The following is a 16,950-nucleotide window of genomic DNA, read 5'->3' as shown; positions in this document are numbered from 1 at the left end:
TCCAGCACTTCACATTGGAAGATTAAATGTGTCACTGTTTCATCTCTCTCACCATTTATTCTGCACCTATCTCTCTGTACTCATCATGCTTTGGTTTTTCTTAAATTTCCCATGACTTGTCACCAGTCCTACCATGAGTTAAATCTGTCTCTTGGAGCCGAGGGTTACAGAACTTCTCTTGAAATATGGGTTTTGTATCATTAGCTTGCCATGTGCTGTTTTTGGATATTAGTCCAATAGAAGATGTGTTCAAAAAAATAGGTATTTTGTAATTTTGCATATTGTATTAGCCCATTTCGTGTGATTTTTCATTGTTGTGTTGGTGAACATGTGTGAAACATATCTGTACACTGGTAGCAGTGTCAGAAGTATAGTTGTCAAGGAGGTTACATGTGTTTCCTTAAGAGTGACTATTATAGGTTTGGTTTAAAAAGGCCTCAGAGAATTTTGCTATAAAAACAGAATAAAATGTAACAAGGTTTTAGAAATGTTGAATATTGCTTTTGATGAGACTGCTATGAGTAAAACAAGGGGTTACGAGGCGTATAAGTATTTCCAAGACGGCTGTGAAGATGTTGAAGCTAACAAGCATTCTGGACATCCCACCACACCAACAACCGATGAAACTGTGGAAAAAGTGAAAGAAATTATTGTGAAGGATCACAAGATCACAATCAGAGGAGTTGCTGATTGTTTGGCGTATCAGTTGACTCATGCAGTGAAAGCTTTTTGGGTGTTTTGGGTATGAATTGTGTGACAGCAAAATTTTTGCCAAATGCACCTGCTCACACTACATTGCTTTTTCATGTATTTTTGGTAAAAAACAACACTGTGATGATACCCTAGCCTCCATATTCACCTGATACGGCCCTGTGTACCTTTTCTCTGTTTCCAGAAATAAAGATAACGTTAAAGAGTTGTTGTTTTACAGGCATAGATGAGATTAAAAGTGCATCGCTGAGAGAATGAAGTGCTTTCCCAAAGATCGAATTCTAGAAGTGTTGCAGAGATTGGAAGAAGTGATCTCATAAATGTGTAATATCTAATGGGGACTTCTTTGAAGGAGATAACATTAACATAGATGAATAAATAAAATTATTCCCAGAAAATTAGCATTCCTGTTACTTTTTGAACACATCTTGTATTCTGCAAGCTGCCTTCTAATCTAGCTTGTTGTTTTGTTCGTATCACCTCAGAGATGGTTAAAAGATGTCCTGGTCCAACTAGTGGAGTCATTGCACCTGCCGTAGCCAGCCTATCAGCTTGTTCAGTGCCACTGACCCTTGTGTGACCAGGGACCCACAGCAGGTTTACCCTGTCACTTTCCCTTATTGTCACAAGGACTTCATGGCATTCTGTAACAATGTTTTATCTCTTTGCAGGAGCTGGTAAAAATTTCAGAGCTGTTTGACTGTCTGGATGAATGTACAGGCCGTAATCCTTGTGGCACCTATGCAGATTCTCCATAGCACATATCTCTGCCTGGAATACTGTAGCTAGATTTCCTAGAGAGAGATTGCTTTCTTTAGTTGGGGCTGTACCCTGTATATCCCGGCCCCAGCACCTTCATGTGTTTACAATCTCTCAGTAAACCACACTGCATCTCCTGATAGGTTTGTTCTTCCATTGCTTCCTACTTCTGACTGTTACTTTCAGATGCTAAAGATTAATGTAAACCCCCTAAGCTCTACTGTTACACATTTATTGTTCTATGACTGGTTTCGTTTGTAGAACATTGTCTGGTTGCCAGCAGTTAAACAGAACAGGAAATTAGGCTAAAGCTACAGCATTTTAACGTATAAAATAGGCAACTCACATTGATAACAGCCTTACACTAGATCCTCACCAAGTTGTGCAGAAGTCATGACACAGTTGGTATTGTTGTTGTCTGTGTCATAACATTAGCACAACCCGGTGAGAATTTAGTGTAAAGCTGTTATCAGAGTCAGTTGGCAATTTTATTCATTGCTTTAGCCTCATTTCCTGTTTTGTTTAACTGCAGGCAATCTGAAGATGTTTTACAAACAAAACTGCTTGTAACACAATAAATGTGTAGTAGTACAGCTGAGGTAGTTTTCATTATCATTAACATTATTGTCAGCTGTTGTTCCCAAAGTCACCTTGAAAGGGTTATTAAAGTACCTGAGAGTTGTATAGTTAGCCAGCATTTCCTGTATTTACCATATTCACTATGTTGGTATGGGAGTCTGGATTTCTTAAGGATTTCCATTTACTTCTTGTATGTTATTGTTGCTGCTACGTCCATTGTAACACAAAGGTATGAAGGTGGCATGTCCAGAATGGTCTCCATCCCAGCGGTGAGTATGCTGTTGATTCCACGTGTTATTGCTAAGCAGGCCAATTTCTGTACCTTGCAAATCTCGTTTGAAGCCATCTGCTGTTGTACTTTCTTCCACCATACTGTAGCCCTATAACTTGATCATAGACCTTATTATATTGGTGTATATCTAGTACGTACTTCTGGGTCGTGACCCCAGTTTTTACCACAGGCCCTTCTAATGCACATAAGAGCACCTTCCATCTTGGAACACACATTGTTTATCTGTGGGGTCAAATATAGTTTTGCATTCAGTATTACCCAAAGTTACTTTATTGCCTCCTCTACTAGTAGAGTTTTGTCCATGAGCTTAAGATTCCAGTACATGGTTTATATATACTTACTCGTGTAGATGACAGAACCCCTCCTCGCAGACACCCCTCGGTGGTGGTGTTCACCATTTTCTCATTCAACTTTGTGGCTTCTACCTTTCATTTACTCATTATAGTCTTAAACTACTTATATATGGTGGTCTTAATGCCATGGTTGTATTGCTAAAACCCCCTTTAATGTCCAGGAGGGTGCAGGTAGCAATTTCCTGAAAGCATAGTGCTTTTTCCAACTTCTCAACAAACTGGTGAAGTGCTACTTCACATGATTTGCATAGTTGATATACTTGTTAGTTCACATGTAGAGTAACTTTAGTTAACCTCCCTTCCTTAGCATACCCATTAACCAATTTTACTAATGTCTTTAGGAAAAAGCAGGACAGGCTAATAGTAGTTGAGTCACTGAACAGCCACCTACGTAGCTCTTTTAACGCATTAGTGTCCATTGGTGACACATCAGGAAGGTAACAAGTCGCATATCTAGAATTGTGTGCTTTTATATTTACTTCTTCAGTTAGTCTTGCTAGGATGGGTATGATGTGTGCATGCTGTGTGCATGCTGTGTGCGGAAACAGGAAGGGCTGACCAGAGTTCACAAACAGCTATATGTGCTGTTGGCTATGGTCAGTCACCTTCAGGTTGCAGCCTCAGGGTACAGCAGTGCCAGAGAATCTGGCGCGTTGCATGGGACACCTCAGGAGTCAGTTGTTTTGCCCATGGGCTCTGCTTCCGAGGCACCTTTTAGCGCATATGACATGATGGATCTGCCCTCACAGCAGGCTGACTGTTGGATGGTAACATGTTCGCGTTGCTCAAGGCGGACAGCCAATGTGGAAACTGGCTGCCTGGCCTCGTCCATTCACCCTACGAGTGGACAGGTGGCTGCTGCTTCACCAGGGTCCGAGCAGCGACGTGGGGGGCAAGGGTTTACTTGTTATTGGCAGCTCCAATGTTTGGCGCATTATGGAGCCCCTAGGCAGATAGCATTCTGGGCTGGAAAGAAAGCCAATGTGCACCTGGTATGTCTGTCAGGAACCCTCATCTGAGATGTGGAGGCTGCCTTTCCGGTGGCGACTTCCCTTGATAGGTCAGGGGTGCGTAGCAGAGTACTTGTGGAGTGCACATGAGGGTTTTTTAGTTTGAGGTTCTCTAATGGACATTCGCCAGTCGATTCACAGTAAAGAAAGGCAAACAGCATTCAGAATCAAGACACTTTGACTGTCAAAATTTTATCAGTAAACTGTCTAAGTATTCGTAGTAAAGTTCCCGAATTTTCTGCCCTCCCGGAAAGTTATTGCACTCAAATTATTCTTGGGACCAGAAGCTGGTTGAAACCCAAAGTGGAAATCTCTGAGATGTTTAGTGAGTCATGGAATGTATATCGGAAAGACAGATTACAGGCCATAGGAGGGGAAGTGTTCATTGCAGTTGACAAAAATATTGTCTCTATTGATGTTGAAATTGAGTGTGACAGTGAAGTCGTCTGGTCACGTATAACAGGTGTAGGTGAAACTATGTTAATTGTTGGATGTGGCCACCCGATTGCGCTGTGACAGTTCTAGAGTCATTCAAAGGAAGTCTATGGTCAATAGCACTTAAATACTCAGATCATGCAATAATAGTTGGAGGTGACTTTAACCTGTTGCATATAGACTGGGATGTCTACAGATTCATTGGGGGGGGGGGGATACAGACAGACAGTCATGCGAACTACTTTTGAACACGTTTTCTGAAAATAGTATTGAGCAGCTAGCTTAGCAGCCCACTCACAATGAAAATATCTTAGACCTTGTAGCTACAAATAGGCCAGACCTTATTGACATGTCAGTATAGAAGTGGGGATTAGCGATCATGATGTCATTATAGCAACCATGATTATGAGAGTTAATAAATCAGTCAAGAAGGCTAGGAGATTGTTCCTGCTAGACAGATCAGATAAGGAGTTCACTTATACAGTGAATTGGCATCACTTGGTACCAGTAAGATGGACGCACAGGAATTACGGGCAACGTTTAAGCAGATTGTAATTCATGGTCTAGAGAGTTATGTGCCTAGTAAATGGATTAAGGATGATCAAGACCCACCAAGGTTTAATAACGAAATTCGCAAGGTGCTGAGGAAACAGAGGCTGTTGCACTCTAGGTCAAAAAGGGACACACAAACAATGGCAAGTGAAGGTTAGTAGAGATTCGTGTGTCTGTGAAAAGATCGATGTGTGAAGCATACAACAGCTACCACCATCACACCTTAGCAAAAGATGTGACAGAGAACCTGTGAAAATTACGGTCATATGTAAAATTGCTAAGTGGCTCTAATGCTTCCATTCAGTCCCTTGTTGACCAGTTTGATGTGGCAGTTGAAGATAGCAAAACAAAAACCGAAGTCTCAAATTTCATGTTCAAGAAATTGTTTATGCAGGAGAAACATACAAACATTCCATCATTTGGCCATCGGACAGACTCCTGTACGGACAACATAGAAATTCGCATACCTGGCATAGAGAAGCAACTGAAAGATTTGAAAACAAATCCCAGCTTGATTTTAGAAAGAGTACTTACTCTACGGCATTGGCCCCTTACCTAGCTTGCATTTATCATAAATCTCTCGCCCACCACAAAGTCCCAAGCGACTGAAAAAAAATTACAGGTGACTCCAGTATATAAGAAAGGTAAAAGAATGGACCTGCAAAATTGCAGCCCAATATTCCTAACTTCTGTTTGCTGCAGAATCCTTGAACACATTCTCAGTTTGAATATAATAAACTATCTTTAAGCTAAGAAGTTGTGTCCATGAATCAGCATGGTTTTAGAAAGCATTGCTCATGCGAAACTAAGCTTGCCATTTTCTCACATGATATACTGAGAACTATGGATGCAGGGCACCAGGCAGATTCCATATTTGTAGATTTCTGGAAAGCATTTGATACAGTGCCCCATTGCAGACTGTTAACAAAGGTATGACCATATGGAATAAGTTCACAGATATGTGTTTTGAAGACATCTTAAATAATAGAACCCAGTATGTTGTCCTCGGTGGCACGTGTTTATCAGAGGCAAGGGTACCATCAGGAGTGCCCCAGGGAAATGTGACAGGACTGCTGCTGTTCTCTATATACATAAATGATTTGGTGGGGAGGTTGGGCAGCAGTCTATGGTTGTTTGCTGATGATGCTGTGGTGTATGGTAAAGTGTCGAAGTTGAGTGACTAGGAAGATACAAGACGACTTAGACCAAATTTTCAGTTGGTGTGATGAATGACAGCTAGCCCAAAATGTGGAAAAATGTAAGTTAATGTGCATCAGTAGGAAGAACAAACTTGTAATGTTCGGATACAGTATCACTAGTGTCCAGCTTGACACAATCAAGTCGTTTAAATATCTGGGCATAACACTGCAAAGTGATATGAGGTGGAATCGGCATGTGAAAACTGTGGTAAGTAAGGCAAATGGTTGACTTTGGTTTATTGTGAGAATTTTAGAAAAGAGTGGTTCACCTGTAAACGAAACTGCATGTAGGATCTGGTACTATTTATTCTTGAGTACTGCTCGACTGTTTGGGATCTGTACCAGGTCAGATTGAAGGAAGGTATCAAAGCAATTCAGAGGAGGGCTGCTAGATTTGTTACTGGTAGATTCAAACAACACATAAGTGTTACAGAGATGCTTCAGGAACTCAAAGGGGAAACCCTGGAGGGAAGGCGGCATTCTTTTCAGGAATCACTTTTGATAAAATTTAGAAAACTGGCATTTGAAACTGACTGCTGAACGATTCTACTGCCGCCAACATACATCGGGCGTGCCACAAACATATCGTGCGTAAGGACTACGAAGATAAGACATGAGAAATTAGGGCTCATACGAAGGTGATTAGACAGTAGTTTTTTCCTCACTCTATTTGCGAGTGGAACATGAGGGGAAATGACAAGTAGTGGTACAGGGTGCTCTCTGCTACACACCTTACGGTGGCTTTCAGGGTATCGATGTAGATGTAGATTTCTCTCTGGCTTCGGATAGTTTTGCTTGATTAATGACAAGGCTGTGTTTGGCAAATGCCTTCAGCTGTTTTGCCCATTTTCCTTTACTTCTTGCATTGTTTAACAGTTTTCTTACTGGCTTCCTTTGCAATTCCAGGTTGTTGTTATTTTCTAAGTACCAGGTCATAATGGCAGATGTCACTTCATCTGCCATTTCCTCGAGTACTACTGGAGTCCGTACTAAAATTACAAATTCAGATATGGATGAGTTTAGGTCTTTCCTATAAGACTCTTATGTTGTGTTCCTAGGATTCCTATAGGCCATGGTCTGTTTAGCATTCATTTCAGCCTCAAACTTGTTATATGTGTGTTCTGATAAGGATGGCTCCAACACCGCATGCCATTGTTTGACGTAACTACCCGTTAAGGTGAACCCAAAGGTTATGCCCATTATTTCTTCCTTTCTTATGTTCCTGAAGGTCGATTTTATGCCCTATTTAGGATCTCCAGGCTACTCTCAATTAAATTTTCCTCTGCTGTTGGTGTCGCTGCTTCCCCTCAACAGGTTGTGGGCATTGGCATCACAACCAACCAACAGTTGTTCATTCAGCTATGAACACCTGTCTACATGGTACATTAATTTTGCAACTTCATTCACTACGTCCCTGAAACGAAAGTCCGCCGTGGGCAGGAATGAAATTCCGCACTCAACATAAATGCATATTCTGGTGTTCTTTAAATTTCTAGTATGTTACCTCTGGCATTTTGCCTCCAGCATCATCGTCCAGTTTCCCCAAGACCTGAAACGCCTCATTTATATACATAGGGTTCCTGGATCAGAACAACGTCCACCTCTTGTCTTCCCAGAAGACGACTCGGGGTGGCAGTTGCCCCCTTACTGTGTTGCAGATTTATCTGCAACCCTTGCAGCCACTAACTCCACACCATGGTCATTTCCAGTGTGTGAGATTACTCTGACGATAGCCTGCAAGAACCCTTTCTTCCCATTGCCCTCAAGGATTCCTCACTGACTTCCATCACAGGGGCTTATTTCTTACCTCGGCTATTTCTGGATCCAATTATTGTGATAAAAGGGAATATTAGACTCCTCTCCTGTTCCTTGTCTTGACTTGTCTCTTGTTCCTGTCTTGGAAGTAGAAGGGATCTGTTTTTCCCCTTCACTCTGAGACCATCTTTGTAGAGGTCTTAAGTTTGGGACCTTTTGTCTTCCTTTTCGTTTTGTTGTTTGTGAAGTTTTCTCCTTTCAGCCCCAGACAATGATTTGACCTCGATACAGTCCAACTTCTCAGTGATGATTTCCTCTTCTTGGATTGGTCTATCAACTGATCCAATTCCAGAAACAGCTTCCATTAGTTCGAACCTCAATGCTTGGGTGTTTTAAGTCTCATCAAATCCCACAGTTTTTGTTTCTCCATTTTGGTACCATGAGATTTAGCCATTTATTTGGTTGATACCATGGTGCTCAGCATGGTTACTTGGATCAGTTGACCAGTAGCCCTGAGACTACATTTATGACACATTTTGCTACATGCCACACACCCCTCAGCATGAATTGTAGTGGAGCTTTGTGAGGCACTCTGCTCATCTGGTTCATCCAGCATAGGAGATTCTGCCATTAGCTACACTACAGCTGTCATAGCCCTCAGCTTCATGCATACACAGAAGCCTTTCTATCTGCATGATCAGTATTTCAACTATGGGGTGGTGTCCCCAGAGAAGGGACTCTCATGACACCTTGTGATGAATATGCCAAACCCACCTCGTAAAATCGACAAGTATGCAGGATTTATTGGAGCTGCTGTGGAATCTGTTGCATGTGAGTCAATGAAGGGTGCTGCAAACAAAGCTGTTGAAATAAATGATAGTATGACTGACATACCAGTAGCTTTCGATGGCACTTGGCAGAAGTGCGGCTACAGTTCTAAGAATTCTTTTGCTACGGTGACCAGTGTGTATACTGGAAAGAAAGGTAATAGATTTCCAGATTTTAACCAAACATTGTTATAAGTGTAAATCAGGGAATGAAGAAGGGCATGTCTGTGACAGAAATTATGAAGGCACAAGTGGTGGTAGAAGAGGACCAGGTTGAGGAAGTTGAAACAAAGTTTGCAGACAAGAAATTTTCTGATGGTAAAACCATAAGAGGCAGGCTAACAGACAAAATGATTGATGAACTACAGCAGTATTATGGGATGGCCATTAGAAATAATACTGAGGGTTTGTTGAAAATGAAGCAGGCAATAAGGGCTACCTTCTTCCACAGACTGTCAACTGATGAAAAACCAGTACACCATCTTTGCCCTCCTGGACCTGATTCATGGTGCAATTACCGCAATGCGCAATACTCAAACAGTTCATGCAACCATAAACGTTCCATCCCAGCAGCAGTCATGGATATCATAAGACCTATTTACAGAGACCTGACAAACATGAATTACTGGAGAAGTGTCTGGATGGTCAGACTCAAAATCCCAATGTTTCATTCAGTAACCTTATATGGACTCGCTTACCAAAAAATGTTTTTCTTTGTATGAAGACGCTAAAGTGGGGGTTCAGTGATGCTGTTATTGTTTTTAATGATGGCAACATTGGTAGTGTGAAACTGCTACAGCATATGAGAATTAATCCTGGAGCAAACTGCATCAGGGAACTTGAATGAATGGACAAGGTTCACATTGATAAAGCAGAGTGTGCAGCACAGTTGGCCACGAAGGAGTCCAGAAGGAAGAAAAGAAGAAAAAACTTGGAATAAGATCAAGATGATGATATACAGTGTAGTTCATGGTGTTTCTGAGTGACTAAAAATAAAAATATTAAGCATATATTAAATGAGTTACAGTCTTTTGGAACTTTACATTCACATTTTCTGTTTCCTTTTTCCTAAATCTTGGAAACCACTTTGCGTAAGCATTCATGTTTTCAACAAGTAATAACATACACATCCTGTGTCTACTGAACTAAAAGAAGAACATGATGTTATGTATAATTAAAATTATTTAGGATAAAGTACAAAAAAGTATACAAAATTTTAACTGCATGATTAAAAAATTGTATTTCTGGAAGCAGTGGCTGAAATGCAATTATTGTAGTTTAGTAGACTCAGAAAATACAATTTAATGTCCTGTAAAAGTTTCATGTCAATGGCTACAGTAGTTTCTGAAATACAGGGGAAGCCAAGTCACTAAATTTAACATTGTCGGGATAGGGCGTTCGAACTCCCTTAAATGCTATATCGCAGTTGTCGAAAAACCTAATTAGAATATGATGACTCTTGCATGTCACTATCATTGCATGTACATCTTTGTTACGTGACATAGTTGCTAAGCTGTGTCCCTCACTGAGTGAAGTGTTGCTGCTGTGCACATTCCACTATGAAGTGTTGTCTGAATCCTTGTACCACCATTCGCTGTTGTTGCTTCTGCTAGGCCAACACTGTGTGTTCTGTGTGTACTCACACCAGCGTCGGCTGCTGCTGCACCACTCCTGATTGCCTTCTGTGATTGCTGCTTTAACTTCAGGCATCGTCTGTATGCAGCGGCTTGTTCCAGTTTCTTCTGTCTTCTCTTGGCATCACCTGTCTGGTGGTCTCGTTCCAGCTTCTTCTTCTTCTTCTTCTCTGTTGCTCTTCCCTCCATGCCACTAGCCAGCATACTGATTGTTCAAGTAAAGAAAAGGACCCCCAGAACTGTTTCATATTTTTGCTTGACATTTGGCTGAGTGGGTTCAGTTACAAAAGGGAGGGCGACCCATTCCATTAATATGTAGCATGCTGTTGCCGAATAAGAAAACAGCAAACAATCCTTCCTAATCAGTGACAAACCCTGCACCTTAAAGTAATCTACACTCCTGGAAATGGAAAAAAGAACACATTGACACCGGTGTGTCAGACCCACCATACTTGCTCCGGACACTGCGAGAGGGCTGTACAAGCAATGATCACACGCACGGCACAGCGGATACACCAGGAACCGCGGTGTTGGCCATCGAATGGCGCTAGCTGCGCAGCATTTGTGCATCGCCGCCGTCAGTGTCAGCCAGTTTGCCGTGGCATACGGAGCTCCATCGCAGTCTTTAACACTGGTAGCATGCCGCGACAGCGTGGACGTGAACCATATGTGCAGTTGACGGACTTTGAGCGAGGGCGTATAGTGGGCATGCGGGAGGCCGGGTGGACGTACCGCCGAATTGCTCAACACGTGGGGCGTGAGGTCTCCACAGTACATCGATGTTGTCGCCAGTGGTCGGCGGAAGGTGCACGTGCCCGTCGACCTGGGACCGGACCGCAGCGACGCACGGATGCACGCCAAGACCGTAGGATCCTACGCAGTGCCATAGGGGACCGCACCGCCACTTCCCAGCAAATTAGGGACACTGTTGCTCGTGGGGTATCGGCGAGGACCATTCGCAACCGTCTCCATGAAGCTGGGCTACGGTCCCGCACACCGTTAGGCCGTCTTCCGCTCACGCCCCAACATCGTGCAGCCCGCCTCCAGTGGTGTCGCGACAGGCGTGAATGGAGGGACGAATGGAGACGTGTCGTCTTCAGCGATGAGAGTCGCTTCTGCCTTGGTGCCAATGATGGTCGTATGCGTGTTTGGCGCCGTGCAGGTGAGCGCCACAATCAGGACTGCATACGACCGAGGCACACAGGGCCAACACCCGGCATCATGGTGTGGGGAGCGATCTCCTACACTGGCCGTACACCACTGGTGATCGTCGAGGGGACACTGAATAGTGTACGGTACATCCAAACCGTCATCGAACCCATCGTTCTACCATTCCTAGACCGGCAAGGGAACTTGCTGTTCCAACAGGACAATGCACGTCCGCATGTATCCCGTGCCACCCAACGTGCTCTAGAAGGTGTAAGTCAACTACCCTGGCCAGCAAGATCTCCGGATCTGTCCCCCATTGAGCATGTTTGGGACTGGATGAAGCGTCGTCTCACGCGGTCTGCACGTCCAGCACGAACGCTGGTCCAACTGAGGCGCCAGGTGGAAATGGCATGGCAAGCCGTTCCACAGGACTACATCCAGCATCTCTACGATCGTCTCCATGGGAGAATAGCAGCCTGCATTGCTGCGAAAGGTGGATATACACTGTACTAGTGCCGACATTGTGCATGCTCTGTTGCCTGTGTCTATGTGCCTGTGGTTCTGTCAGTGTGATCATGTGATGTATCTGACCCCAGGAATGTGTCAATAAAGTTTCCCCTTCCTGGGACAATGAATTCACGGTGTTCTTATTTCAATTTCCAGGAGTGTATATATGTTGCGTCCAGCAAATGGTCTCTATGCTGATTGACATTATGCAGAGGTAGATCTGTTCAGTTAGCAGTCTATGGCTACGGCTAATCAAATATTTTGAAAATTATGGCACTCTGTTGAGGAAATATGAACATATGGAGGCAATACTCGAGAACAATGTTTACTGTACTGACCTTTGTACAGTTTGTAAATTTCCCAAGTAGAAGCAACATGCTAAGTATGGAGGAGCGGCACCAGAACTTATTCTAAGTCCAGACCTGAGGCCTGATTTAACATGGGATCCATCTGTTATGATTGTACGCAACTGACAAACTCTCCTGGATGATGTGTGGCCTCCTTTAGCCCTTGTGGCTGTGGCCACGTCCACATGCTCAGCCGGACAGAGCAGCATGGTCTCACGGGATGTCGCATGTTAAATTCGGCCCCAACCAGCTGGCACCCTTGTGGTGGAATTTGCTATGTATTCTGCAAGCATAAATTGTTCAGTCTGGCTGCTGCCATTGCTTTTTAGTCTGTGTATTGTCCTCATATGCAACAGCACAGAAAAGATAAATCTAACTTAACTTGTAGCAGAAGCTATGACCAGTGTTGTTTAGGTTGCAAAATTCATTCTTCTTATTGAGTACCTTACCAGGGGTGAAACAAAATCTGGTGAATACCACAGAAATCTCACAATTGTTGGAAAAATTTGGAAAAAAAAGGTGTCTGAATAAATGAAAATGGATACAAATGAAAAAAATAAAAACAACATTCTTTAGGACAAGGCGCCTGCTTACAAAGCCTCATTGATAATGGAATAAACGGAGGAACTGGTGGTACAAATTGTCTCCCTCCCTCTGTTTTTGGGGAAGGTGACTGTTACACATTACCATTATTTTTTGTATCTATTATTTTTGCAATTTTTGAAAGATCTGGTAGTTTTTTTTTTTTAGATTTGTACTATATACAATGACTTTATAAAGTTGAAGCTGTCTATGACCTTTGCCATTATCGTACTATGTCATTGTAGTAAATCAGTATCAGTAATGGGTTCATGAAATTTTTCCAGTAGTTTTCTACATGTACTTCTATGACATTAGAGGGAACAGAAAAGGGCTCTGCTGTTACATTTGTCTCTCTCCACCCTCACTTCACCTTTAGTGTGTCTCACCCTTCTGTCCTCTTCCCTACCCCCATCTCAGCCCCCTGCCACTGTGTGTGTGTGTGTGTGTGTGTGTGTGTGTGTGTGTGTGTGTGTGTGTGTGTGTGTGTTTCTTTCTTCCTCTCTGTCCTCGCCCCCACTATTCTTAATTTGAATCAAGGTGAAAGGAGAGATTCTGTTTTCCTCCGCTATCATTAACGCTTGCTTACGTATGTGCCTACTAGTCCTTATAATCAATCTGTGTTTCTGTTTGTTTTTTTGCTGCTTGGATATAAGATGACCATAGGCAATGTAAGTAAGCTGGTTACTATAGCTGAATTCAATTCTTTTTTAGTTTTTACTATGATGGAAGGTTTTGAGAAACTATTTGACTTCATGTTTGATCTTCAACCACATTTGCATAATCAGAGGCATCTTCTTGCTGAAAAGTTTTGTATGTTTTATATTTCTTGTACATTCTGTTTTAGCAAAGTAGTAAACTCGTGACAAATCTGTGTTACTACAGTCATAATTCGATATCATATGCTGATGTGTAAATGAAGCCTACACAAATGTTTGGTAATATTTCTGTTCAATAAAAATCCTGGCTAATTAAAAATTTTCCAAGGCCTGCAATGTTATACAAGTGCCCTCTTCACATACATGCACACACACAGTAAGAAACATACAGTAGAACAATCTGAGTCTGCTGCTGTGGTCCATTTGTTCTCGCTACCTTCCTCATGATTTGATCCGTTCATATAATTTTATGCTAGTTCACTGACATTGTTGCAACTAGGCATTTGAATCCATAATGAAATATATCAATGGCCAGCTGATCATGGCAATGTACATTACACTGTTGCATGCATCATTAATATTTCATCTTAGCTAAGGTGCCCAAGGTTGTGTATCAGAAATTTAGTGTATTATTATATTATTTTCCCTAGTTTTAATTAGAAGAGAATTTTATAACTTAAATTCACTAATTTTGTTTATACTGCAATAAATATTTGGACATACTCACCAAATATGAAAAAGTGTACTACCCAATCTAGCATCATTCTGTCTGTTTTCGGAACTCATTAAACATGGACTTATAAAAGCAACTCTCAGCAACATGGTTCTTGTTTGAGTTGTCCTCACCTTGCCTTCCTCCTTTGCTGTTCTCTCTGGTATCTTGTACGGAATGGATAAATTTGCTCATTTACCCAAGTTGCTGTGTGCTTTGAATAATTCCATTTTTACTGTTATTAAGATGAACACTGATAGGAAGATTCTGGAAAATAATTGTTGTTCACAGCTCGGCCAGGAAAGAAAGCTGCAGACTCATCTGGCATGTCCACAAGTGTTATAACATCTCCAGAAAGATTGGGCAGAACAAGGAGTCGGATGTCAAATGTATCTCAGTCCCAACGTAAGTATCTTCAGTTCGTTCTTTCTATTAATTTTCTTCAGTTTCTCTCATTTTATTACTATTAATATATTTGTCATTGTGTGTGTGTGTGTGTGTGTCTGTGTGTGTGTGTGTGTGTGTGTGTGTGTGTGGTGTTGTTGTTGATGATGATGATCATGCAATTCTTGGTATGAGAGAGACCCAAAATCTCATTAAAAGTCAAGGCATATAATAAAACAAATTTTAATAGACGTTAACTGTAAAGTAGTGGGTATATATTTCTGTAACAAGTAAGGTTTTATTTTCTGAAGTTGTTGCTTATCATAGATCAAATTTTTATGGAGGAGCCAGGATGGAAGTAATTTATAGAATTTATTATTTGTTAATACTTAGCTTCAGCTGAAACAAGAATGCATATAAGGATTGTGTTCAAGTTTGTAAGTATAGTAAATGAAACAACAGAGAAAAGATAGCCTTGTAAATGGTAGACAGTTGGTCAAATGAGTTTTAAGGTAACTGTGATAATTACAAGTTCGTATGAGAAAATATGAAACTGTAATGTTGCCGTTCCTGTTCTTAGTACATACCCTGTAAAAGTGTAGTTAATAAATAATGTAAATATTGCTCCAGTATACGAGTAATATGGGCAGGGGTCACTTCCTTCAAATAAAGTGAAGGCTTGTAACTGGGATTTCAGTTCTGGCTACGTAGCACAGTTCTCTGTGTACCTTAAGTGGCAGATTTTTAGGGCAGTCATTGTAGGCAACATTTTTGCATCAACATTGTTCAGTGTTGTCAGAACAGCTGATAAAATTTGATATCAATTGTAAGATTCACACAGATCCCATTAAGAAAATGGGAAGGTGGACCTCAGCAAATACAACTCAAATTAGTGTATTAAGTATCTATGATCTCGTGCAGTGATGACTTTATAGCCACCCCAGTGTTCATGTTGTAATATTCCAGCCAAGTCAGTATGCAGCAGAGTTGATCATTGATCAAAGTAAGTGCATTGTAGGTGTAAGTGTTCACCATTTGTGCACTACTTAATTATCATTGGGAGAAAAAATTACAAACAAACTGTGTTTTGTGTATCTTTATCTTTTGCTTCTGCCTGTTGTCTGAGGTTGGGTTTGGTATGGTTAAATTAGATTACATGTACTTTTCATTCCAATAGAGCCGTAGTGAGGAGATCCACAAGGATGTAGAACATGTTGGAAAACAAAAATACACAGTAAATATTTACAAAGAACAACAGGTATGCTAATGTACCTTTCACAGATCCCAAGTGAAATGGTCCTCATGGATGTGGTATAAGCAAAAAAATCATGAACATATTTTCATTTAAAATGCAATAACAAACTTGTCACTAAATTTATGCAGGAGTCAGGTTGTATGTAATACTTAACATTATTTGAGATTATTAGTAACATATACATGTCAGTTAGTTCTACTGAAAAATTCATCAGTGGAGTAGAAGAAGTTGGCTGCCAATAGATCCTTGAGGCTCATCTTAAACTGAACTTTATTCATAATTAAACTTTTAACTATCATCTGCATACTGACTTGCCATTTCGAAATGTTACTGATGACAAGTCATTGATATCCACAAGGAAAAATAAGGGATCTAAGATGGAATTTGGTGTGACAGCACATGTAATTAATTCCCAGTTGAATGATAGCTAATAGCTTAATACAATCTCTTTCCTACTGACATCCTTTGTGTCCTGTCCGGGTAGAATTTGAACCATTTTGCAACATTTCCTTTTGACCATAATATTCTAATTTACTGAAAAGAATGTTGTGATTTACAGAGTCAAATGCCTTTGACTGATCACAAAATATGCCAGTAGCCTGTAATTTATTGTCTAATGAATTAAGTACATTCTTGCTGTGTGTGTAGATAGGCTTCTCAATATCAGAACTCGTTAGAAATCTGAACTGTGACTTTGACAAATGTTATTTGTTGTAGGATGGTTAAGAACCCAATTTTATATTAACTTTTCTAAAATTTTTACGAATCCTGGTAAAAGAGAAATAAGATGCAAATTTATCTGTATTTCTTTATCTCCTTTCTGAAACAAGAGCTTAACTTCAGAATATTTCAACCACTCAGGAAATGTTCTGCTGAACAGTAACTTAACAGTTACTAAAATCAGAAGCACACTGTTTAATTAACTTTGTAAATATTTTATCATAACTGTGAGATTTTTTATTTTTAATGGTTTTATGGTGGACCTTACTTATGTAGGTGTAATAAGGATCATATTAATATTCTTCTCTTCTATCACTCCAGGGTTGGACATACGACCTGTTCCAGTCTCACTATCGTTGCCCCATCCGATTTGGGAAATGTTTTTGGTGACATATGAAGTACACGTTCTCTCCATTTTTCTGTGTATAGGATTGCATTTTGGGTTATTGGTTGAATCCTAATTCTTTCCTTATTACTTGATTTCTAATGTTGGCTTTCCCAGTGTAGCCTTTACTGAAGTTATTTGTAAAGA

At 41.0% G+C, this 16,950-nt stretch overlaps 1 protein-coding gene across 1 annotated transcript in view; it reads left to right on the top strand.

The window, feature by feature from the left end:
- Positions 1-16,950, top strand: part of LOC126470591 (CLIP-associating protein 1-A-like) — a 252,097-nt gene that overhangs the window by 139,271 nt on the left and 95,876 nt on the right. Inside the window, 1 exon segment of the mRNA XM_050098545.1 lies at positions 14,351-14,464. Within this exon segment, the coding sequence (XP_049954502.1) occupies positions 14,351-14,464 (114 nt within the window).

The sequence above is a fragment of the Schistocerca serialis genome, chromosome 3, assembly GCF_023864345.2.
Source record: "Schistocerca serialis cubense isolate TAMUIC-IGC-003099 chromosome 3, iqSchSeri2.2, whole genome shotgun sequence".
NCBI classification, from domain to species: Eukaryota; Metazoa; Arthropoda; class Insecta; order Orthoptera; family Acrididae; genus Schistocerca; species Schistocerca serialis.
The sequence above is the reverse complement of the archived record's forward strand: the minus strand, read 5'-3'. Positions and strand labels throughout refer to the sequence as shown.